Source organism: Malaclemys terrapin, chromosome 21 (genome assembly GCF_027887155.1).
Source record: "Malaclemys terrapin pileata isolate rMalTer1 chromosome 21, rMalTer1.hap1, whole genome shotgun sequence".
NCBI lineage: Eukaryota > Metazoa > Chordata > Testudines > Emydidae > Malaclemys > Malaclemys terrapin.
The window spans coordinates 5,128,722-5,151,903 of record NC_071525.1 but is presented as its reverse complement, the minus strand read 5'-3'; the positions used below and the strand labels follow the sequence as shown (position 1 = coordinate 5,151,903).

The 23,182-nt window shown below is 45.1% G+C and overlaps 2 protein-coding genes across 3 annotated transcripts; one reads left to right on the top strand and one right to left on the bottom strand.

Annotated features, from left to right (window-relative positions):
- Positions 1–703: 703 nt before the first annotated feature.
- On the bottom strand, positions 704–6,116 carry TSACC (TSSK6 activating cochaperone). Of its 2 annotated transcripts, none has more exons than XM_054010403.1 (5): positions 6,000–6,116; positions 5,053–5,129; positions 3,745–3,774; positions 1,472–1,624; positions 704–1,086 (listed from the first exon to the last, which is right to left on the bottom strand). In XM_054010403.1, exons 2-5 carry the CDS (start codon positions 5,096–5,098, stop codon positions 878–880), a joined length of 438 nt encoding a protein of 145 aa, XP_053866378.1. In that variant the 5' UTR covers positions 5,099–5,129; positions 6,000–6,116; the 3' UTR covers positions 704–877. The 2 variants fall into 2 exon arrangements, with proteins under 2 accessions (XP_053866378.1, XP_053866377.1); XM_054010402.1 differs by lacking the exon at positions 6,000–6,116 and adding an exon at positions 5,608–5,962 and having other exon boundaries at positions 5,053–5,127.
- Positions 6,117–6,389: 273 nt separating this feature from the next.
- On the top strand, positions 6,390–21,554 carry CCT3 (chaperonin containing TCP1 subunit 3). Its single transcript, XM_054010397.1, has 14 exons — positions 6,390–6,494; positions 8,532–8,593; positions 10,386–10,436; positions 10,534–10,596; positions 12,677–12,773; positions 13,912–14,029; positions 14,505–14,691; positions 16,228–16,377; positions 16,812–16,944; positions 17,638–17,719; positions 17,998–18,178; positions 19,216–19,461; positions 20,152–20,283; positions 21,171–21,554. Exons 1-14 carry the CDS (start codon positions 6,464–6,466, stop codon positions 21,273–21,275), a joined length of 1,638 nt encoding a protein of 545 aa, XP_053866372.1. The 5' UTR covers positions 6,390–6,463; the 3' UTR covers positions 21,276–21,554.
- Positions 21,555–23,182: the final 1,628 nt, after the last annotated feature.

Sequence of the window (23,182 nt, the reverse complement as noted above, 5' to 3'; positions counted from 1 at the left end):
CAGACATGGGGCCTCATTCCATGTTGCCCTCTACCTCATGTATTCATTCACACCGGTACCAAGCAGGTGTGCAACACTGATTTGGTAGTTTTACACCCCCACTGCACAGGTACAAAAGGCTACACAAGATGCAGGGCGCCAGAGAACCAGCCCTCTTGCATCCAGCCAGCAGACACACAATCAAGGCCAAAGCAGAGAACGGAGCACAACATCATGACTAGCTTCTAATAAGGAAGCCTCAACTGGGGAGAGATGGTGAACCTGACTGTCACTGTCATGCTCTGGTCCCTTTGTGCTGCTCTGGCAGTGCAGAGGGACCTTAAAATGAGCAGAACCAGCTCCCTGGAAATCCTCCCTGCGCAGGAGCCATCCTAGCTGGTATGGAGCTTGCATAAGGGTTCGGTATCCACCCTGCTCCCTGTCTCCAGTGGAGGAGGCATGGTTGGAACATACTGCAAGGGCCATTGGAGGCAGAGCAAAAATGAGAGTAGCCCTGAGGCTGTTCTAATTTACAGCAGAGGTCTGGCAAGCCCCCAGAACATGGGCAGCATAAAGGGGCTTCAAGTCACCTGAACCCCTAGCCCTAGGGGCATGGGCAGAGTGACCTCAAATCAGACTCAATGCATCTCTCCATAAGCGCATTGCTGTCGCTTCCTGTGCTGCTCCCACAAGGACTATGCAGCCTTCGGAGGAAAACTCACACTGAAAGTATTTACAATAGTTTTACTTCCAAGAGCCCTATCAGTTGTCATGGTAACACAAACCCCAATCCTGTAGCTATACACTTGATAGCCAGCGCCAGAGTGAACACAAAGGAGACGAGGCCGCAGGGATGAGACTATGGGAATCAAAGCTAGTCACCAAACCTATGGATATGTTAGGTGGGAGAGGAGGCTGAGTTTTGCAGGCCCTCCGGGTCTCTCTGCTCCTTCCCCTTCTCCTCGTCGCTAGCCAGAAGCAAGTTCATGGATTCCTGCAAGCCTTCCAGGATGCTCAATTGTGCCAGAGCGATCTGGGTTTGGATCTGGATGTTGTTGTGCATGCACTCCAGTAGGCCGTAACAATCCTGTGGCTGATGATCAGGGGCTGGAGAAAAATGGGGCAAAGCGCTGGTTTGTTTTCCCCTTCCTCCAATGCTAAGTGATTCTTAATTCTATTGAAATTTTGCCTGTTTACAGAAACTTGCATCCCAGAACCTCGCTGTGCTGTGCCACAGACCAGTGCACAGGGTATTATCCCCATTTTACAAATGGGGAAACTGAGGCACCAAGCAGGGAAATGATTCGCCCAAGGTCACACAGACCTGGGAATAGATCCTAGGAGTCCTGGACTCCTAGTGCCTTGTCCTAACCTCTAACCCTTGGTCCTGCCCAGAACCAGGATAAACTCCAAAAGTCCTGACTCCTAGCCCCCTACTCCTTACCGCTAGAGAACACGCCCTTTCCAAAGCTGGGGTAGTTCCAACACTTACTGAATTTTTTCTGTCCTTTCCTGGCAGCCTGGGCACAGGGTAGACCTGGGCTGGGCCTCCGTTGGGAAGATGGAAGCTCAAGAAAGCTGGGGGAGGGTTTGGCAGGACATAGCTTCTTAAAAGAAGAGGAAGGGCCTTCGAAGTTATCCTCTCCTGTCAAAAAAAGGCTTTGTATTACAAGGATGTTTTTCCCTATTGAATAATAATCCCTAGCTCTTGTGTAGCATTTTTCTTCAGTAGGACTCCAAGCACTTTACAAAGGAGGCAAGTATCATTATCCCCATTTTACAGATGTGGAAACTGAGGCACAGAGCGGCAAAGCCCAAGGTCACTCAGCAGGTTGGGGGCAGAGCCAGGAGTGGAACCCAACTCCCGAGTCCCAGTCCATCCACTAGGCTAATAGACTTACTATGTAGCATATTATGGATCTATTCCTTGTCACTTACACTAGTGCAAAACACCACCATTCTGATCCGGTAGCATTTTACAGCAGCTTCGCACTGGTGAAAATGATGACAAAAGATGCAGGGTGATGAAAAATCAGGCTTTAGTTATTAATGCTGCTTTGTAGACATTATCCAATTAATCCCTACCCCACTCCATGGAGAGGGAAATCCTGATAATTTTACAGAAGGGGAAATTGAGGCATAGAGGATGACATGATTTGCCCGAGGCCACACAGAAAGTCGGTAGCAGAGCCTGGATCGGAACCCAGGAGTTCTGACTGTGCAGTCAGGAGCTCTTGCCACAACATCATACTGCCTCTCAGGTAATGTGTAGGACATACCATGGATAAAATACAGTTTTATATATATTCCTTTGTTGTTATTTTCTGTTTAAATGACAAACGGGGATCCCTAATAGAAATCACCCATTCTCAGAGTGCTGGACCTGCTTTGCCGTGTTACCAAAATGATATAGCCAATATATTATGTATTTTTAAGAGAATCCATACCTATACTAAAGTTAACCATTTTCCTCAGTAACCTCTATACTGAAATATATTAACAACTGTGTAAGTTTTGTTCTTGGTGCATACAGAGAAAGTAGTATTTTGCTGGGGTTTGTGAAAATAATAACCAACTGATATAACTGTTGCTAGAAACCAGGTACAAATTTCCAACAATCTCGGATAGCAAGTACAGATTGCATTGAAATGGAAATCTTAGGGTAAGAATGACACAAACTAATTTTGGGGACAAGTATCAGGGGGTAGCCGTGTTAGTCTGTATCTACAAAAACAACAAGGAGTCTGGTGGCACCTTAAAGACTACCAGATTTATTTGGGCATAAGCTTTCGTGGGTAAAAACCTCACTTCTTCAGATGCATAGAGTGAAAGTTACAGATGCAGGCATTATATACTGACACATGGAGAGCAGGGAGTTACTTCGCAAGTGGAGAACCAGTGTTGACAGGGCCAATTCAATCAGGGTGGATGTAGTCCACTCCCAATAATAGATGAGGAGGTGTCAATTCCAGGAGAGGAAAAGCTGCTTCTGTAATGAGCCAGCCACTCCCAGTCCCTATTCAAGCCCAGATTAATGGTGTTAAATTTGCAAATGAAGTTTAGTTCTGCTGTTTCTCTTTGAAGTCTGTTTCTGAAGTTTTTTTGTTCAATGATAGTGACTTTTAAATCTGTAATAGAATGACCAGGGAGATTGAAGTGTTCACTTACTGTCTTTTGTATGTTACCATTCCTGATGTCCGATTTGTGTCCATTTATTCTTTTGTGGAGGGACTGTCCGGTTTGGCCAATGTACATGGCAGAGGGGCATTGCTGGCACATGATGGCATATATAACATTAGTAGATGTGCAGGTGAATGAGCCCTTGATGGTGTGGCTGATGTGGTTGGGCCCTCTGATGGTGTCGCCAGAGTAGATATGGGGACAGAGTAGGCAACAAGGTTTGCTACAGGGATTAGTTCCTGGTTGGTGTTTCTGTGGTGTGGTGTGTAGTTGCTGGTGAGTATTTTGGGGAGTTTTGGGACCATGGTAAAAGCCAAAGGTATATATACACCTCAGCAGTGAATTATATTTCCCGAACAATCCATGCTGCTGGTTGTATCCCCAGCTTGATGAAGTGGTAAAGTATTTAACTCTCATCTTTCTGTATTTGTGCAGACTGATCTTTGACTAACACTCGTGGGTTAACACATTTGGTTGACTGATTATTTGATGTCCTGTTGTTAAAAGAACCTAATCTTAAATTAACAATCATTACAGTAAAAGTAGGTATAAAGATTGGGGATTTCAGATTGGGGAAATACATACGTGGGCTTTGAGTGGATCGTCTCGCTGTGTCTGCAAAATAAACAACTGTTGTTACCGTGAGTTTCTATATTGATGGGATAACAAGACTCTTAAGGAAGAGTTCTTCCGCTGCTCTGATATCTTTTCTTTGCAATGAGCCCTTCAAAACTGAGTGCCTGATTCTTATTGACACTAAACTGCTTTACACTACTCTGCCTGTGCAAAGGGACGCTACTGTGAGTATAACTAATTTATGATTTAGGGCCCCTTTATACTGCAAGAGAGGTCCAGTGGGGCTTTAGGGTAAATGAGAATAATAATCCCTAGCTCTAAACTTGAGCTTATCATCAGTAGATCTCAAAGCGCTTACAAAGGAGGGTAATATTATCCCCATTTTACAGATAGGGAAACTGAGGTACAGGGAGAGGAAGTGACTGGCCTAAGGTCACCCAGGAGGCCTGGCAGAGCTGGGAACAGAACCCAGATCATCTCAGACCTAGACCAATGTTCTAGTCACTAGGCTACACTCTCCTATCTGCTTTTCAAGAAAGTTAAGGATCTGTTCCTATAAGGTACTGAGCACCCTCCACTCCCTTCAGAGCTCAGGACCCTTCAGAATCAGACCCTCACAGTACAAGCAAAGATTTGCTATAATATCCCCTTCTCTTCTTCTGTTGTGCTATGTATCTGTCATCAGCCAACCCAGTGCTAGCTGCATTTCAGTGGTGGTGTGTATACATACAATAATATGTAGCACAGTGATTCTCAAACTTTTATACTGGTGACCCCTTTCACGTAGCAAGCCTCTGAGTGCGACCGCCCCCCTTATAAATTAAAAACACTTTTTTTATATATATATTTAACACCATTATAAATGCTGGAGGCAAAGCGGGATTTGTGGTGGAGGCTGACAGCTCGTGACCCTCCATGTAATTACCTCACGACCCCCTGAGGGTCCGTTTGAGAACCCCTGATGTAGCACCTAACTTCTTCAAAGCAGTGTCCTCAACCCAGCCAGCAGCACCTATGCATAACCCTAATGCCATGCAGATTACATATACTCATAGCAGGAATTATATTGTATGAAGTTGTAGTACAATCAGTATGCATATTATTTATTATTTGTATTGCAATAGAACCTAGGAACCTCACTCATGGACCAGGACTTCATGGAGGCAGGAACTGTACAAATACAGAACAAAAAGATGGACCCTGCCCCCAGAGAGTTTGTTTTGGCATGGGGAGCGTTTATGTCAATTTCGCTGCAAAAGTTCCAATTTGGCCTTTAAAGGTTGGCTTGTGTCTGAAGTAGAAATCCATTCAACCTACTTTTCCAGTGTTGTTTTTCTTCCTGAGCATCTGTTTCTGGCTCCATCTGAGGAGGAGGAGGAACAGAGCTTGTGCCTATGGAAAGGAAAGAGCTGTGTTATCCAAGGGAATATTTTAAAGGAAGGAGGTTGGAAAGACACAGACTAGAATGTAACTTTCTTCTTGGCTGTGTGTGCTAGCTAGAGACATATACTGTATTCTTTCTTTTTAAACTGGTGGTTAAAAAGAATGAAAAATTAAAACATACAAAGAGATTTTATATCATAACAAAGCTGTGACCACTTGGAACTTTACAGTAGCAGCTATATGGGTGATTTACACCATATAAATAGGTGGCTAGAGCTCAAACCCTCTGCTCCAAATGCACAGGCCCTTTGCTCTGAGGTTAAAGGAGAATCTTCATTAGATTGTAGCAGTATAGGGCCTCTGGCACACAACCGGACAGTTCTCTTTCCAGCCACAGTGGACTATGGCAACATGTGCGTTGGCTGATTCATAGTAATGTTAACACAGAGAGAGAAAAAACACATTTACAAGTGAAGAACTTATTCTTACAGGGGCAATGGCTGTTTTTGCTCCATAAGTCCCGGCTGCACTGTGTATGGAGGGGAGCTGGGGTGGGGTGGTCAGTGAGTGGCACCCAACACAACACTGGTCCCCAAAGATAATATGCATCTAGGCCCCATGTTGTGCATGCTGGACATCTCTAGCACTGTCATCTGGCCCAACATGGCTCATTAACAAACTACAATTCCCATGAAACACCTGGTAAGGCCTACAGCTCCCATCATGCTTCGGGAGCAAGACTACAACTCCCATGATGCCCCAGTGTGAGGGAGCCGCTGGGTAGAACTACAATTCCCAGCATGCCTCGGGGGAAGGGACTACGACTCCTAGGGTCCTCCACAGGGCGAGAGCCAGCTGCTTAACGGCCTCTGCTCTCCTCTCCACAGCCGGCGCGGCCGAAACCCGAGCGCGACGGACGCAGCCCGGAAGGCCTCCGGACCGGTTCCCCCTCTCTGTACAGCCAACCGCTCCTCGGAGCTTGTACGCATGCGCCTCACCACGACCCTGGGCACTGCGCATGTGTGAAATCACCCCGTCCGAATACTCGCGCAGACGCGGACTCCCGGTTTTTTTGAGGCGCATGCGCAGTATTCCCTGTCCCCTCCCAACGGTGGCCGTTCCAATCGAGGCCCCACGCGCTGGGAGTCACCGCTCAACCGAGCTTGTGGTGAAGTGGGGGGCGGGTCCTATACGTGAGGTCCTGTATGCCTATTGGGTGCCGGGCGTTCGGCTCGGGCGGCGATTGGTGGACGCGGCGGCGGGCGGGGTAGGGTGTCACGCGGCGCGGTGAAGCGGCGTTGTTCGTAGTGTGTCTGTCTCCAGAAGGTTCCGCGCCGCCGCCAGGATGATGGGCCAACGCCCCGTACTCGTGCTCAGTGAGTGTGAAGGGGGGGCCGCGCCGCGCCCCCGATTGTGTCTCCCCGACACCGGGGTCTCCCGCCCCTCCCCCACCCAGGGGCCTCCTGGAAACGTCCCTCCTCCCCCCGCCCCCATCGGGGTCTCCCGTAACCCTCCTCCCCCCGCCCCCATCGGGGTCTCCCGTAACCCCCTTCCCCCCGCCCCCATCGGGGTCTCCCGTAACCCCTCTCCCCCCGCCCCCATCGGGGTCTCCCGTAACCCCTCTCCCCCCGCCCCCATCGGGGTCTCCCGTAACCCCCCCTTCTCATGGCTCCCCCCCCAACCCCCCATTTCCTCCTCGTGCCCCCCCTTGGGCCCATCCCCACCATCCATCATCTTCCCTGAGTCATCCCCTCCATACAGCTCTCCCCTGCTCTCCCCTGATCCATACAGCTCTTCCCTACTCACCCCCCATCCATACAGCTCCCCCAGCCCCCATTTCCTCCTCGTGCCCCCCTTGGGCCCATCCCCCCCATCCATCATCTTCCCTGCTCCCCCCCCATCCATACAGCTCTCCCCTGCCCCCCATTTCCTCCTCGTGCCCCCCCTTGGGCCCATCCCCACCATCCATCATCTTTCCTGAGTCATCCCCTCCATACAGCTCTCCCCTGGCCCCCCATCCATACAGCTCTCCCCTGCCCCCCATTTCCTTCTCATTCCCCCTTGTGCCCATCTCCTCCATACAGCTCTCCCCCCCCCCCCCCCCCCATCACCTTGCATGTCATTCTCTGTTGCCTGGGCCACTCGGGTTTCCTCTGGTCTTCCCTCATATTGTTTGCCTCGCGCCCCCCCCCCCCCCCCAACACACACACATTGAGCCCCCTCCCTACCAAGTTCCAATCTCATTGGGGTCACTGCCTCTTATTGGGGTTTCTTCCCATTTGGGTCTCCATTGTTCCTCCTGTATGTTGGTTAACCTCCCACATTTCTCCCCCAACCTTTGGATTATCCCCTACATATTCCCCACCCATTTAGGTTCCCCCTTCTTGTTTTACAGCCTCTCTCTTCTCATGTGTGTCCCACCAGATTGGTGGTGCTCTCCCATTTTGGTCTGTCCTGTATTAGGTACCGCCTATATTCCCCTCCCCCCTTGGGTCTCCCTAACCCTTTGTAGTCCTTTACATTGGCATTTCTTCCTATTTGGGTTCCCTTCTCACATTACTAACCCCCCCCCCCCCTTTGGGGGGTCTTCTTTTGTAGCCCTCCTGTATTGAGTTTATTTCTGTTTTTGGAGTCCCTCCCAATATTGGGGGCGGGAGTTTTCACTCCTCCCTTCCAGTTATTTCACTCCACTTTTGTTTTCTCCCCTTCCCCACAAAAGGATCCCTTGCTTATCCAAGCTGGGCTTGCAATAAAGAAATGACATCACATTTAATATGGGTGGGGTTTCTTTGGGGCAGACCCTTGTGACAGGAGATCACCTAATATGGGTGTTAGTCTCAGTTATGGGTATAATCAATACACACTGTTTTATGTATGGCAGGTTATGGGTAATAGGTGCAGTATGAAAACTTAACATTTATAATGTTATTCTACCCGTTATGATGCTGGAGAAAAATTCCTTAAAACGATAATTTTTTAGAGTACCATAAAGTTACTATGTAGCAATTTTATAGTATATTCTCAGGAATATTGACTTGCTTGAATCTTCAGTACTATTGGCCCTCTTTTGGTGACAAGTCAGGACATCTTGTATAGTGCCTTATTTGGTAACGTAGTTCCTACTCATGAGACTTAAATAATGGAGACCACCTTAGAAATCTTTAATGTTGCTATTTTTTAATATCCTTCTTTGAAATTAAGAAGGGAAGTTGGCATAATTTTATTCTGGTGGTTGTACCTCTTGGGTACTCTCTTATTTAAATGCATGGCTCCATAATTCACGTGCATATGAGTAAGATTGCATCATTGATATGTTGTCAGTATTGCCTCCTCAACATTGGATTTCCCATTGAGAGCTCACAAGATCAGTTATATTCATGCTGTTGCTATTTTTTGTTTTCTGCATGCCGTAGGTCAGAATACAAAACGTGAGTCTGGAAGGAAGGTTCAGATTGGAAACATCAGTGCAGCTAAGGTACTGTTTTATGCTACCAAGTACGTTTGCAAACTAGAAATCCAAAGCATAATGAACTTAGAACATTTTTAGCAGGTCCTTTGACTTCCCTATAGTCCACTTGTTGATATTTCTTTACAAATCTCAAATGAAGATATACCTAGCTCATAGAGCTGGAAAGGACCTTGAAAGGTCATCGAGTCCAGCCCCCTGCCTTCACTAGCAGGGCCAAGTACTGATTTTTGCCCCAGATCCCTAAGTGGCTCCCTCAAGGATTGAACTCACAACCCTGGGTTTAGCAGGCCAATGTTCAAACCACTGAACTTCTCCCTTGCTGTGCTAAAATAACAGGTGCAATTGAATAGAACAACTTTTTATGCTAGTGATGACAGTACAAAAAAAAAAATAGAAGAAAAATTAAACTTTAATCCAGAATGCTGCATAAATCTGAACCTTGACCCCTTGTTTAGCAAGTAGTTTGGGGTGATGTCTAAGCAGATGATTACTTTAAAATATTGTGCCTGATCTCTGAATAGAGGCAGCTGTTGTTTTAACCTTTAAGCGGTATTGTCATGCCTAATTAAATCTTAGTCTTGCTGCATCCAAGGAACTGTAAAATCATTGGGTCACTTATGTTAATTACAAGGTCTGCATTTTCTGTGTAGTTTGGAGGGATTATTCAAGCCCATTTAGAATTTTGAAGCACTGAATGTGGTGTTAATGAAACCCTGTCTGCTGGACCCAAGGGATTAAAGGGAGACAGTTTAGAGTCAGAATGGGCAGCCTCATATTTTAGAGTGCAGGGCAAAAATTGAAACGTTAGACAAAGACTGAATCAGTTCAGTTCTTCAGTGTTATTTACATGCAGTTCAAAAGTAGAAACCACACACCCAATCCTTATAGCAACATGCACAGTGTGCCTAGGAATTCATAACCTCATGTGTGACATCTAGGTAATAATATATGGCTATTTATGTCCTATCTATTTCTTTGTAAAGAGTTTTGTACTGGTAACTGGTATATAAAAGGTGCTCTGTACCATCAAACTCTAGTATATTGGTATGTAGCTACCTCAGTACTGACTAATTGCATGTATGTATTGAAACATTTCATGGGGCGATACACAGAGAAGCAACCTTCATAGCCAAGGGTCCACCTAGTTCATTATCTTACCCCTGACTCTGGCTAATTCTGGATGTTTTGGGGGAAGGTGTTTACTTTTCACAAGGGACCGTTATCTATCAGCATATCTATGGGTAGTGCCTTCTTACCCTCAGGATTGCTTACATTTTTTCAGCAATTAATATCACAATATTAAATCATGCATGAGCAGGACAACAGTTTTGTCCAGCTCGCTAGCTGGCTTTAAACGAAAGTGTGTGCCATTTCTATATATGCTTTCCTTACTACGTATACGTCAAATGTTGCCTAACTAGTACTATTATAGTTATATTAGAAATCGGAGTTTCAGACCTTTCCTGTTCATGTTTAACTCTTGATGCTGTCAGTTAGAATATATTGTCACTGAGTTTTAACACACAGAGTTCATGCTTAGTGGCAAAGAGGTCTGGTAGTAAGAGGTTAATGAACTGAGGCAGTACAGACTAGGAGTGAATTTTTCTCTCACCCATACTCTAAATATTAAACATAGGTCACTTTTTGGTATAAAAACTGTAACATTCAGCTTAGTAGCTTATCACTTGATATTTTCTCTTCCCCTCCTCATGAGCTTTGCTTTAAAAAAAAAAAAAAAGGCAGAACATATATTAGTTATGAACAACTCCTGCATCATCTCGTTTTTCTTTCATTTTAGACCATTGCTGACGTTATCCGAACATGTTTGGGACCAAGAGCTATGATGAAGGTAAGAGCTTTTCTTGTAGTCCTTGCACTAGACTCTGCCTAGAAATGCTGTGTGTCTTAAAGAGCAATCTAAATGCTGTTTCTCTTCTCTCATGTAGATGCTCCTGGATCCAATGGGCGGAATTGTGATGACCAATGATGGTAATGCTATTCTTAGAGAAGTGAGTCTTCAGTTTTGATACCTTTTCTTAAGCAGATACTCAGTGATTTCCACATTGCGTTGCCCACTTACATTTGCAGTGATTTGGACAACTCTAGAAAATAATCATATCTAGCCCTTATGTAGTATTTAAAAACTGTATCCTCCCAACCCAGACAGAGGATGGACAATGAACTTGTTGAGTTCCTGTTGCTACTAATTTTCTCTTAACAGAACCACTTGTAGCTTCATTCTTGGCACATAAATGTGTTTCAGGGTACATGCATACGTAACTTGCACAGATTTGCCTCTGGAGTTTGTTACCTTGCAGCTGATAAATATTTCGTTGTCTTAAATTAAAAACACAATAAATGTTGTCAATTTGAAATTCAGATCCCATTACATCGTTTCTCTTTTACTGTGGTTGGCCAAGAGGGTAAGTTTCAATAGAGCTAACGAATGAGAAATATTTATACAAAAATATGTTGGTGGCAAAAAACAAACCCCAAACCAAGCCCACAACTCTGTAAAATCCTTATACAGTAGATTCTGCTTAACAACTGTCCTGTAATAAAAAAAAGTTTTACCTAAAACCAATATTGTCCAATTGACGACAGTGTTAATTGGTCTAGGCTTGGCATTTATTGGTAACTTTTTTTGCCAGGAGGGCCCCTGGCACCCCCACTCCATGTGGAAAGCCTAGCTGCTGGCAGATTTGCAGGACTGCGGCCAGGGATAGAAGTGCTTGGATGTGCACAACCTGGGCTGTGGGCAGGTCAGCAGTGGAGAGGGGGCCTGCTGCCCAGAAGTCTGAGCTTTCCAAGGGGAGTGAGAGCACTGGGGCCCTGTGGGGCTGAATGGTACCTCTCCCTGCTCTCTCCAGGCTGCATCAAGCTCTGACATCAGGTACTGTGCAGCCCCAGTGCTTCCTTCCCCAGCTGCAGCCCTAGAAAGCAGGTTTGCAGGGCTGCAGCCCTGGAAGGAAGCGCAGGGATGTGCCAAACGCTGTCTACAGGGAGGTTTGTGGTGCTACTACTGCCAATGAAGGCATGTCCCAGTACTCAGTCTTATTAGCGACTGCTGGTTAGTAGCAACCTCTCAGTGGACGGCTAAAAGTTGCCAAGTGAAATCTCTGTGGCTGTACAAAGACCTTCCCTCACAGAAGCCCATGGAATTAGAAGCTTGAAGTGGGATTATTGCAAATGGAGCTTTGTACAAGAAGAGTTGGACTCTGAGATCAGTTTTGCCCAGTGAATTTGACAGAAATTGAGGATAAGAAGGTTCATATTTAATTCACTTCCTTTCTCTGGTCTGAGGAAGAGTCTTATGTGACAGAGGAGTTACGAGAATTTAACCTCACTTACAATTGGTAATTTTGCACATATGCCCCCCAAGAGTAGAATTTGCCTCATTGTCTGAATTTTGTCTTTGTGTCATTGTGACACTAATTTATGTAGTGCCAATAGTGGTAGGTGTTTTACTGACATGTTAGAGGCAAGGTCCCTGGCCTGGAACATTTACAATTTGTATAATTCCTATTAAATACTGATAACTGACAGTTTTACGGATGACACCTCTGTTCTAATTGAAAAGGAAAATGTGTATTGTAGGGTAATTCAACTTACACAATTCTATTGGTCTATTTGCTTGGGATGAGTAAAATATCACTAGTTGACTTTCATTATCCTTGCTTAACACAAGTTTATTTTGCACTTGGGGTAATACATTTTCATAATAGTTTTGCAAGGCTGGTGTAACTTCCACATTAATTTATTGTCATAATTGTTTGTTGCATGCATCACTGGCTACTGGCTTTCACCAACTGAGGCCTTCAGAAAGAGAGAGAGACACCAACCATTGCTGTCTTTCCACACAAATATTTTTTAAATCTCAAGAATTTTCCTAGTGCCTAAAAATCTGCTGGAGATGTGACATAAATAACATTTTATCTTCTGCCTTAGTATTGGGAAGAAAAGTCTTTGCCAAGATGGGGTGACCCCTTTCCGTGTTCGCAACTCACTTGAAATTTTCCATTCCCGCTAAATATGAACAAGTACCTTGCATTCTAGACCAAGTGTTCCATTTTGTTTTCTTCCCTGCAGATTCAGGTCCAGCACCCAGCTGCAAAATCCATGATCGAGATCAGCCGTACTCAGGATGAAGAGGTTGGAGATGGGACCACATCTGTAATTATCCTCGGTGAGGACATGCTTTAAACCAAGGAGGGATTGCAGCTAAAGTTTGTTGTGTTTTGATTAATACATCTGTGGCAAAGCGATATTCATTTTAACATTCACATTGATGCTCTTCTATTTGTGTGATATTGACAAATGCTGACTCAGATTAATTATGAGCCACTTTGTCTAAGCCTGGCTTCTGTCTTTGGCAAGCAAAGTGGAAACTTTGGACAACTTGCCCTGTGGATTGATGGATGGCTAAGGGCTAAGCATTTTGCTTTTGTGTACCAATTTTCTGTGACTTGGCCCTGGGGAGTTACTATCTAAGGGGCACCTCCTTCTCTCTCCTCCCCCCCAATATGCCTCCAAGCATTGCAGTCACTTAACATTTTCTTTCCTCTTGCACGCTGAGTTTGTGAGAGTCTCCTGCTAAGGAACCCACGCCTCACATTTGCTGATGGGGATGCGGGGAGCATGCTCAGAGCATCCCTTAACAGTTTTATGCTAGGGAAAGCATAAATATGATGGGTTTTTGTCACCAAAATGAGCTAGGCCATTTACGTACAAGTAAAGGTATGTCTGCACGGCGGGGGGGGAGGGGCGACATGGTAGTGAGTCTGAGCTCAGGTCAACTGAGTCATAGAACATCAGAGTTGGAAGGGACCTCTGGAGGTGATCTAGTCCAACTCCCTGCTCAAAGCAGGACCAATCCCCGAATGGCCCCCTCAAGCATTGAACTCACAACCCTGGGTTTAGCAGGCCAATGCTCAAAACACTGAGCTATCCCTCCCCCGGGCTCGCGCTGCAGGGCTTACGCTGAAGCCCTGGGCTCTGAGACCCTCCCCTCCACCAGCTTTCAGAGACGGGCTCCGGCCTGAGCCTAGATGTCTACACTGCTATTTTTCATCCCACAGCGCAAGCCCCACAAGCCTGAGTCAGTTGACCTGGGCTCTGAGACTCGTTGCCATTGGTCTTCTTTAGCTGAAGACAATTCCCTGCCCTCAAGAGTTTATATTCTAGTTTAAGCAAATGATCATGATTAAATATAGAAGAGATGTGTTGGTGATTACAAGGCTCCTAGAATAGGTAGCAGATGCTTTAGGTGTCCCTTCTTTGATGTGCCACCAGTTCCCACTAACTTGTCTTTGTTTTTTGTTTAGCTGGAGAGATGTTGGCTGTTGCCGAGCACTTCCTAGAACAGCAGATGCATCCAACTGTGATCATTGGTGCATATCGTAAAGCTCTGGATGACATGATCAGCAGTCTGAACAAAATCAGGTGAGCAGTGCTGTTTGGGTTTGGAGTTATTTCTCTCTGCAGTTCTGGGTAAAGACGAAACTCTGGTGATTCAGCCCAGCAAAGTGTAACTCAGAGGGAGGTCTAGAAACCAGTTTGTATCGCCACCCAAGTTAGCAAGTGTCAACGGTGATAAAGTAAACCTAGTTCTCATGGGTCTATTTGGAAGGGAGGATGTTATAGATGTGTATTTCTGTGTTTCAGTCTGTTAATTCTCATAGTACATTGAATAAATATTTGAATGGCGGTACCTCCGGGCTATTGTCCCTGAGCAGACCCACAGTAATTTTGATTATTGCTAAGCATGTCTGATCTTTAACCATCTTTCAGTGTGGGGAAGATCACTCCCTATAGGGAATAGTCTTGCAATTTCAGAGAGCTGGACTGGGTTATTTACTAAATCTTTTCCTTCTGTACTGTGAGTAATATCCCGTGTGCTGTTTGTTCTTTGCTCTAGCACTCCAGTTGACGTGAACAACAAAGAGATGATGCTGAATATAATAAAGAGTGCTATAAACACCAAGGCGATAAGCCACTGGTCTGACTTGGCCTGCGGCATTGCTCTTGATGCTGTCAAGACTGTGGAGTTTGAGGAAAATGGCAGAAAGGAAATTGACATCAAGAATTATGCAAAAGTAGAAAAGGTAAGTATGCTTTGGACCCTCGCTCGTTTCTGTATCTCTCTCGCTAATGGCAGAGCAATTTTCTGAAGCTACAATGTATGCTCTGTGTGTACAGCATCTACCTTAATGGGGTCCCTTCCATTACTGGGGCTACTACACACTATAATATAAATACTAAATAATATTAATGTAGGACCTTGTGGGAAAGGTTTTGTATTCTGCTGCTGCTAAGTCAACAGGAACTCAGTCCTTGTATATTCTAATTTGTGCTATCTTCTTTGATGCTGTGACACAATGAAGGGAATGGAGTTGGGGAAGGAATTAATGTCAAGGTTTTAGAAACCAGGTTTGCCAGATTGAAAAAAAAGTAATATTGATGGGAGAGGGGAATATCTGATTTTTCAGACTTCCAAGAAAGTATAACAAATAATGGAATGTAAGTAGTCCCTTCTGTGTCTTCTCAGGTACTAACAGTTTAGGCCAGTTTGCAATAATTCCCCTAGTATGGTCTACCATGACCGGAACAAGTCATAAGTAGTTAAGACAGAGTGCACATTCTGTTTTCAGTACTGAAACTAAGTACAGTTTTAAGCCCATTCATTTGATTTCCAAAGCACAGACACACATTTTCATGGGATAGACTTCTGAGAGCTTTCCATTCTGCTCATGCGCTTATAGGCTTGTGCTCTTATAAAGTAATTCTTAAAAATAAAGACATTGGAGCACGTATTCAGCCTTATAGAGAGGAGACTGATCCTCTAGTGGTTAGAGCATTGGGGCACCTGTGTTCTCCTCCTGGCTGTGCCACTGAGTTGTGTGGCCTGGGGCAGGTCACATGACCACTTTGTGCCTCCGTTTACTGATCTGTATGATGGGGATAACTACTTCAGAGGAGACTGGTGATGCTAATGTGTTTGAAAGGTACTATTGGAAAAGGAGAAATCTTATTTTGGAATTCAGTTTTCAAAAGTGGATGTCTAAAATTAGGCATCCAAGTGTGGAAACTTAGCCTGTTATACTGTATAGTGGAAAAGGACAACAATCAAAACTAGAAGCCACGCGTTGGTTCCAAGAATGCTGTGGGATTGCAAAAGGGGTAATAAGCCAGTGCGTCAAACATAAAGTGTGCAAAAGGAATGGTGAAGAAATAGGGCTAAAACTTAAGGACAAGTGGAGCCAGCTTTACACCAATATTTAGGCTCCTGGGGGGGGATTTACAAAAGCACCTGGGTAGGTTCAGTGCCTAACTCCCATAGAGAATCAATGGGAGTCCGGTTCCCAATCTGTGTAGGTGCTTTTGTAAATTGTAGGAACCTATTAGGTGTCTAAATACCTTTGGGAATCTCTCCCCAGCCTTCTAAAGGGCCTTACGATTTGTTAGAGGCAACTAATTCCTCCTTAAGTATAAACTGGTTTGTTTGCTGTAATTTTAAAAATAAATTCTTGCTAGAGATTAAAATCTGCCAAATTTGTATCGGTTTCCCAGTCATCTGGAGAGTTACTTGTCTTCTCATTTGCTTCGATAACTCTCACCTATGCCCTGCATGTGTCTGTCAGATTCCAGGTGGCATAATCGAAGACTCTTGTGTCTTGCGTGGAATCATGGTGAACAAAGACGTAACTCACCCAAGGATGCGTCGCTATATCAAGAATCCACGCATTGTGCTTCTGGACTGTTCGCTGGAGTACAAGAAAGGAGAGAGCCAGGTAAGGCAGGTCTTGTGTAAAGACGTCTGCAGGTCTTTGTATGATGCTAGTGAAAAGAGCCAACAATGCTATAATGGGTAAGGCGTTTTGAATGTTTTCTTCTGCTTCTTGAGGGTTTGTTGCAGCTCAAGACTTGCATAGCGCCAAGTATGAGTAAAATATAGGTAGAAACACTTCCCCATCCTAATTAACAGTGAAACACTCTGGTGCTAACACTAATGGAAAGACATTACACCAAGGCTTACTCATCGGCTCAATGGCTTTTCATTGGGTACTACTGATTCCTTTCACCTCTTCTCTGTTCAGTCTGTCTTTGCCCCAGTTGAACGGACAAGAAAAATGGAGTATGATTGTTTTAGCTAAGGGACATGCATTGCATTTATATTAAAACCCTGGAGAAAGAGACTAAGCCCCTTAAACCTCTTTCTGTGCAGACTGATATTGAAATTACCCGTGAGGAAGACTTTGCACGCATCCTGCAAATGGAGGAAGAATACATTCAGCAAATCTGTGAGGACCTGATAAGGGTCAAACCGGATCTCATCATCACAGAGAAAGGAATCTCTGGTAATGTATATGATTGAGTGTAGTGATGGACAAATATAACCGTAGTTGTGTTTCAACATGATCCTTTAGTGTTAAGTGAGAGAGTGGTAACAAGTTCTGAATATTGCCTTTCAGAGAGCAAATATTAAAGCAGACTCTTAGATTTATGGAGTGTTAAAGAACCTCTCACTCTGTAGATGGCCAGGGTGGGTGGGTAAAAGATAAATCTCCAACTTGTTAATTTCTCTGGACGTGTAGCTTGTTTAGGGTAACTACCACCCTCCCCCCCCCCGTACACTGGTTAGTCAGTCAGATGTTGCTATATTTATCCAGTAGGATGCATAGTCTGTATGATTTATTTTAAGCTGATGGCTGACCCCTGTGATTCCAGTGGATGCTTAACGTTTCTCAGGGTTTGCCCCATGGTTTGGTAATGTATTTAACACTATTGAGAACAAGAACCTAGCAGGATATAGAGGAGCTGGGTCTGGAATGTCTAATATAGTTTTATCCAAGCAGCACTGGAGCATTTTTCTTTACTGTTGGTTTAGAAGAAGTATTGATCACTAGGTTCTTTTCTTTCCATAATCCTTGGGGCAGGTTTCCAGAGTGGTGATAAACCTTAAACCAAACCTGTGTATCATCAGCTGTAGAAACTCAGTCTTCGTGGTGACTCATCTGTGTAAAATAACTTCTGTGCAAACTTGGTTTCAGACTTGGCCCAGCACTACCTGATCAGAGCCAACATTACAGCTATCCGCAGGGTGAGGAAAACAGACAACAACAGAATCTCCAGGTGAACAGACCTTCATTGTTGAGAGCCACATTGCGCAGCCCTCACTCGCGTTGAATAGTATTTACATACATGCATAGCACTGTTGATTTCAACAGGACTCCCACTGTTACCCCCAGCTCTCACTTATTCGTGTCTTGCACTTCCGCTTACAAACTAGTTTGGACATTTAGGTCTTTGTACCGCACCCAGCAGAGTGGGACCCTGATCATATAGGGCCTCTCCACTCTACTGCAATCCAAACCACAGCGAAGGATTTCTGTTTTGTTCCTTTGTGGCAGGGCCTGTGGAGCTCGCATTGTGAGCCGCACCGACGAGCTGCGTGACGAGGACGTGGGGACTGGAGCCAGGCTTTTTGAAGTTAAGAAAATAGGAGATGAGTATTTCACCTTCATCACAGATTGCAAAGACCCCAAGGCCTGCACTATCATGCTGCGTGGAGCCAGCAAGGAAATCCTAGCAGTAAGTTATGGCATGATAGACCTTCCCTTGATGCCAGGAGGCAGAGTTCCCTGGAAAGACGCTTACGAATTCATCATCATGGCATCTTTCTAATTGCTAGCAGCATTCCATTGCAATGCAGAGCCATCTCGTGTGACAAGATTTACTGCTAGCAGATCTCTCCAAATTGTGACATGGTTTGGAAAAATGGGAGAGCTGATGGTTTACAAGGAATTCCAGCCTTAAACACTGCATAGGAAAAGCAAAATCTATATTTCCCAGAGTAAACAATTGGCCAGTGGACATCTGTGTGGCCTTTAATAGCACTTCACCTATGACCCGTTCTTCTGTGTAGGATGTTAAAACACCTTTCAAATATATCTTTTATGTTAAAATCGTTTCATAGAGTTTAAGGCCAGAAGGAACCATTTAGATCATCTAGTCTCACTTCCTGTATATCACAGGTCATTGAATTTCACCCTGTATTGAGCCCAAAAACTTAGACTAAAGCATTTCAGTGCTCAGGAGGCAAAAAAGATGTGTGGCATAAGGAGAGAACAAGTTGCCACCAATGCCCAAGGGCACTCTAATGGCAGCGAATTGCATAGGTGAAGTATGCCCAAGTGAACCCAACACTCCCCATGCTGCAGAGGAAGGAACCCTCCCACCCCCCAAGGTGCATTCATGCCAGTCTGATCGGAGTGAAAATTCCTTCCTGACCCCAAATCTGGCAGAGAAGTAAAATGAGGCCCATAATGGTCACCTGACTTATCTAAGACATACTGAACTAACTTGGTGGCTCCCAGATTTGGGAGTAGAACACAGATCTGCTGGTGCCTAATCTCATGCTTAAACCTGCAAGCCTTGCTGCCTCACATGAGAACTTGAAGTAATATTGACTGTTCCTGTAAATAGGACCCATGTCATATTGTGCCGATTTTAATATTGGCCTTATTCTATGGTCCTGACTGCTCTGTAGCCTCTGTCCTGCTGCTGTTGTGCTTTAAATAAGCAAACCTGCAAATCTATCACATCTTTGCCTTTTTCTTTTTTCGCAGGAGGTGGAACGCAACCTCCAGGATGCCATGCAGGTGTGTCGTAATGTCCTAGTAGATCCTCAGCTGGTGCCAGGAGGGGGCGCTGCAGAGATGGCTGTTTCTCACGCGTTGACAGAAAAGTCTAAAGTCATGACAGGAGTGGAGCAGTGGCCCTACCGTGCGGTCGCCCAGGCTCTGGAAGTCATTCCAAGGACACTGATTCAGAACTGTGGAGCCAGTACCATCCGCCTGCTGACCTCACTAAGAGTAAGGGGTATAGTCCATGGGATTCTAGCTGGCAGGAAAAACTTCTCCAAAGAGCTAGTTACTATCAGCCTCTCTTTGTCAGCTATAAAATATATTTTCATCTTGGAAATCCTAGCTAGTTGTGTGAGTAGAAATAGCATGACAGATCGTTTGGTAGTGGTAGCATGTCAGATCATTGGAGACCTAGATTTAAGCTTTGTAACAGGTTTTTACAAAACCTAATACACGCAGACACCATCTCCAAGTTGTGTTCGTTAAATCAATGGAAGATTATTTTGCATTTCTCTGCAGTGTTTGTACCCAGATATTGCAGCGTTGGCTAGTGCATGAGAACCTGAAAGTGAAACTGACTAGTCTAAACTCAGTGAATATGCCAAAATTAAGCAAATGACATAGAAGATTTAGAAATAAATGTTTAGTTTTATTTACACTTAGTCTCAGATCTTACTAACAAAGCGGGTGAGTTAATTTGTCTTTGGTTGATGACTCTAAATCTAGTTAGTGTTTAGTGCAGTTTCAGTGCGGTTCTCCATATAAATAAAACGGCTGTCCCTTTAAAACTTACACATGTTTAAAATCATAATGATTCCTTGCTATTTGCATAGAAACTGACCGAACGAATGAATCAGTGTTTCAGATTTCCTTCAGAAAGATGGGTTGGTTTGAGACCTTATTACTAATTTATTACAGGCAAAACACACTCAGGAAGGCAGTCAGACTTGGGGAGTAAACGGCGAGACTGGAGCCTTAGTGGACATGAAGGACCTGGGGATCTGGGAGCCTTTAGCTGTCAAATTACAGACCTACAAGACAGCTGTGGAGGTAAGGAAGCAACTGATGAGTGATTGTGTGTCACTGACCTTCTGTGCTTGAGTGTCTAGAGCAGGAAATGGTGTGCGGGAAGGGAAGAAATTGCCATGGTGTCTCCATACCTACAAGGTCGGTAGATATTGTGGCCCGTGCTATCTATGGCTGGATGTTGCCACAGTCTCAGAGAAATCCAGGTCAAAAAACATACCTCTGGGATCCCGTTGGTAGGACTGTGTGTACTGCACCATGGTTAACTGATTGGTTTGATCAAACGACCCTTTCCTCTCTTCCCCACAGATTAAGATTTGAACATTCAGTAGACTGGTGGTGTGTGGAAGATTAAACCAGTTACTCTCCCTTCCTGCACATCACCAGAAAATTTTAAACATTTTCCCTATCAGCTTTGTCTCCCAGCCAAGTTCCAGTGGGTCTAAATGCCTTCCACCTAGTTACACTAGGATTCAATATTTTCAGTACTTCCCACCACGTCGTGTTGCCGTTTGCTGTTAAAGCAGCTACCACGTTCCACCGCAGCGGTGGCCGCATTGCGGTAAGGTGTGAAGTACTTTGGGACTCAACAGGATTGAAGTATGTGTGCTTGGGTTGACTGTTGTTCTTCTGTGATACAAATGTACAAACCACCAAGAGCTGAAAGCAAAGGCTGCTGATCAGATTTAAAAGCAGGTATTGCAGTAATTCAGAGCAGCCTTCAGTGGGGTCCCCCCCAGGATTGAGCACAGGTTGTTTTACACCACTTCAAATTGGTTTAAGAATCAAATTAGTTAAATTGGTGGGAATACGGTGCGTGCAAGCCCTAAGCGAAAGCTGGCTACCTCAGCAAGGTGCCCAAGGTGCAGCACGTCCTCTCCCTGACCCGGCCCTGGGATTTTTCTCCCCAGACTGCCGTCCTCCTTCTCCGTATCGATGACATCGTTTCGGGGCATAAGAAAAAGGGTGGTGATCAAAGCAGATCGACTGGAGCTCCAGATGCAGCCCAGGAGTAAGAGGAGATTGAGGAACCATGCGCCTTGAACTACAGTATGGAAACAGCCTAACAAAATTACCGCTGCATGTCCTCTGCCTGGGCTTGGGCCTGGACACAGTCTGAGTATTGAGTATTAGTTTGTCTGAAGTCAGTGGGTGGGAGGGACGGTCCATGACTGTGGGGAACGGGCTGCTGTCACATGTGCGTCCCTCTCCTGGTTGGAGATACTGACACTTAATTTAAGTATATACTGTGTAACTTCTGCTGTTTGCTTCAACAATAAAACGTGTCACTCCTGTTCGGTCCCTTGTGTCTATATCTAACGTGACTCGCTAGCCTGGAGCTGCGAGGTGGGGTGTTCGGTTAGCCATTTCCAGAGTGGGGACAACTGGTCTCCGGCAGGCCTCTTTCAGAAATCCAGCGTCTCGTCCCTTAGCATGAAATCCTTCCTAATGCGCTGGTCCACTGGAATATCCCACTGTGCTGTTTCTTAAGACTTCCCGTTACTAGCAACCATGATTGCAGCCATGCCAGTGCTGTCCTAATAAAGGGATAAATCCCCTATGGGGAGTGGAGGAAAAGCAAAACTTGGACGGGCTTTGGGGGATACCTGAGGTTTGGGGGCTTTAATGCCTATTGTGTCCCCCTCGACCACCCCAAAAGGTCTGAAAGAGCAGCACCGAGGGCATCATGTCTATTTCAAAACCACCAGTGACCATGGCTGCTGTGCTGGCAATTCAGAGCTGGCCAGGCAGACGGAAATCTGTGCTCTCCAGGGCTGAGGTTCATCAGGGGAGGGCAGGAAACTTGAGTTGCTCTTGCCATTCTCAGTTGGTTCCATCTCCCAGACTGTCAGTTCCCTCATATTTGATTAAATCCTGTGCCCCCTTCCTCATCTGAGGGGTAGACTTTCTGTTTCTTGGTGGGCACTGGCCACTAATCTTAGTAGGCTGGCATCTTTCACTGGCACTAAATAAAATGTAAAATCTTAAGGTTAGGATTTGGATGCCCACGGCCTTAATTTAATGGGAATTGGGTTTGTAACTCCCCATGAACCTGGAAATATATCTTCTCTTCCCCCCACCCCCACAAAAAAAAGTCTGTTTGAATGGAGTTAGGGCTGAGGATAAGTATCAGGGTAAAGGACCTCACAGGGATGTCATAATTAGCCCAAAGCCAAGTATTATAAACCTCGGAAATTGAGGATTAAGGTTAAACTTAAACATGAACATTTTATGGTAAAGACGCTCAAATAACCTTAACTCTGCCCTGCAGTGACCCTCTGCAGTAACTATAGTCAAGACTGTTCCTTCAGGGTGTCATTATAGGGCAGCGTTACGATGGTTTAACTGAATACTTTGATACCTTGAACGTATTTAGATTTGTCCTCCTTTGGCTCCCGTGGCATAAGTAACTTCACGGTGCAGGTCCAAAAGCAGGTAAGGAAGAATTCTGCCCCATCGGCTTCCACTCGCCTATCACTTCATTCCCTGAGACTTTGGGTTTGAGTGGTGCCCTGAGCTGCACGTCTTTGAACTGAGAGATCATTCTGCCCGTTGACCCTGCATGGGAGCACCAAAGCTTGGCTACTGAAATAGGGCTGGGGCTAGTTGGTAGATTTAAGTCTGCCTTGTCTGAATGCTGGAGGTGGGGCTGTTCAAGATTTGGGAGCTCCCTTCTCCCACTTGCACTAAAATGGATTTGTCCAAGGGGAATTAATTACCTGCCATCTGTGGTGTAAATAGTTAACAAAGTTGATGGATAAATGAGGAGTCCTTGTGGCACCTTCGAGACTAACATTGATTTGGGCATAAGCTTTTGTGGGCTATATGAAAATTATATAATTGCTTAGGCCCAAATAAATGGGTTAGTCCCTAAGGTGCCATAGGGACTCCTTGTTGTTTTTGCTGATACACACTAACACAG

What these genes read in the sequence shown, in the direction of transcription:
- CCT3 (XM_054010397.1), top strand. Translation starts at nt 6,464, where the DNA reads ATGATGGGCCAACGCCCCGTACTCGTGCTCA. An exon ending in GAAACATCAGTGCAGCTAAG is followed by an intron (nt 8,594 to 10,385) that starts GTACTGTTTTAT and finishes CTTTCATTTTAG; the next exon opens with ACCATTGCTGACGTTATCCG. An exon ending in GTAATGCTATTCTTAGAGAA is followed by an intron (nt 10,597 to 12,676) that starts GTGAGTCTTCAG and finishes TCTTCCCTGCAG; the next exon opens with ATTCAGGTCCAGCACCCAGC.
- TSACC (XM_054010403.1), bottom strand. Translation starts at nt 5,098, where the DNA reads ATGGAGCCAGAAACAGATGCTCAGGAAGAAAAACAACACTGGAAAA. An exon ending in ACGATCCACTCAAAGCCCAC is followed by an intron (nt 1,625 to 3,744) that starts GTATGTATTTCC and finishes TTTTTTTGACAG; the next exon opens with GAGAGGATAACTTCGAAGGC. An exon ending in GAAAGGACAGAAAAAATTCA is followed by an intron (nt 1,087 to 1,471) that starts GTAAGTGTTGGA and finishes ATTTTTCTCCAG; the next exon opens with CCCCTGATCATCAGCCACAG.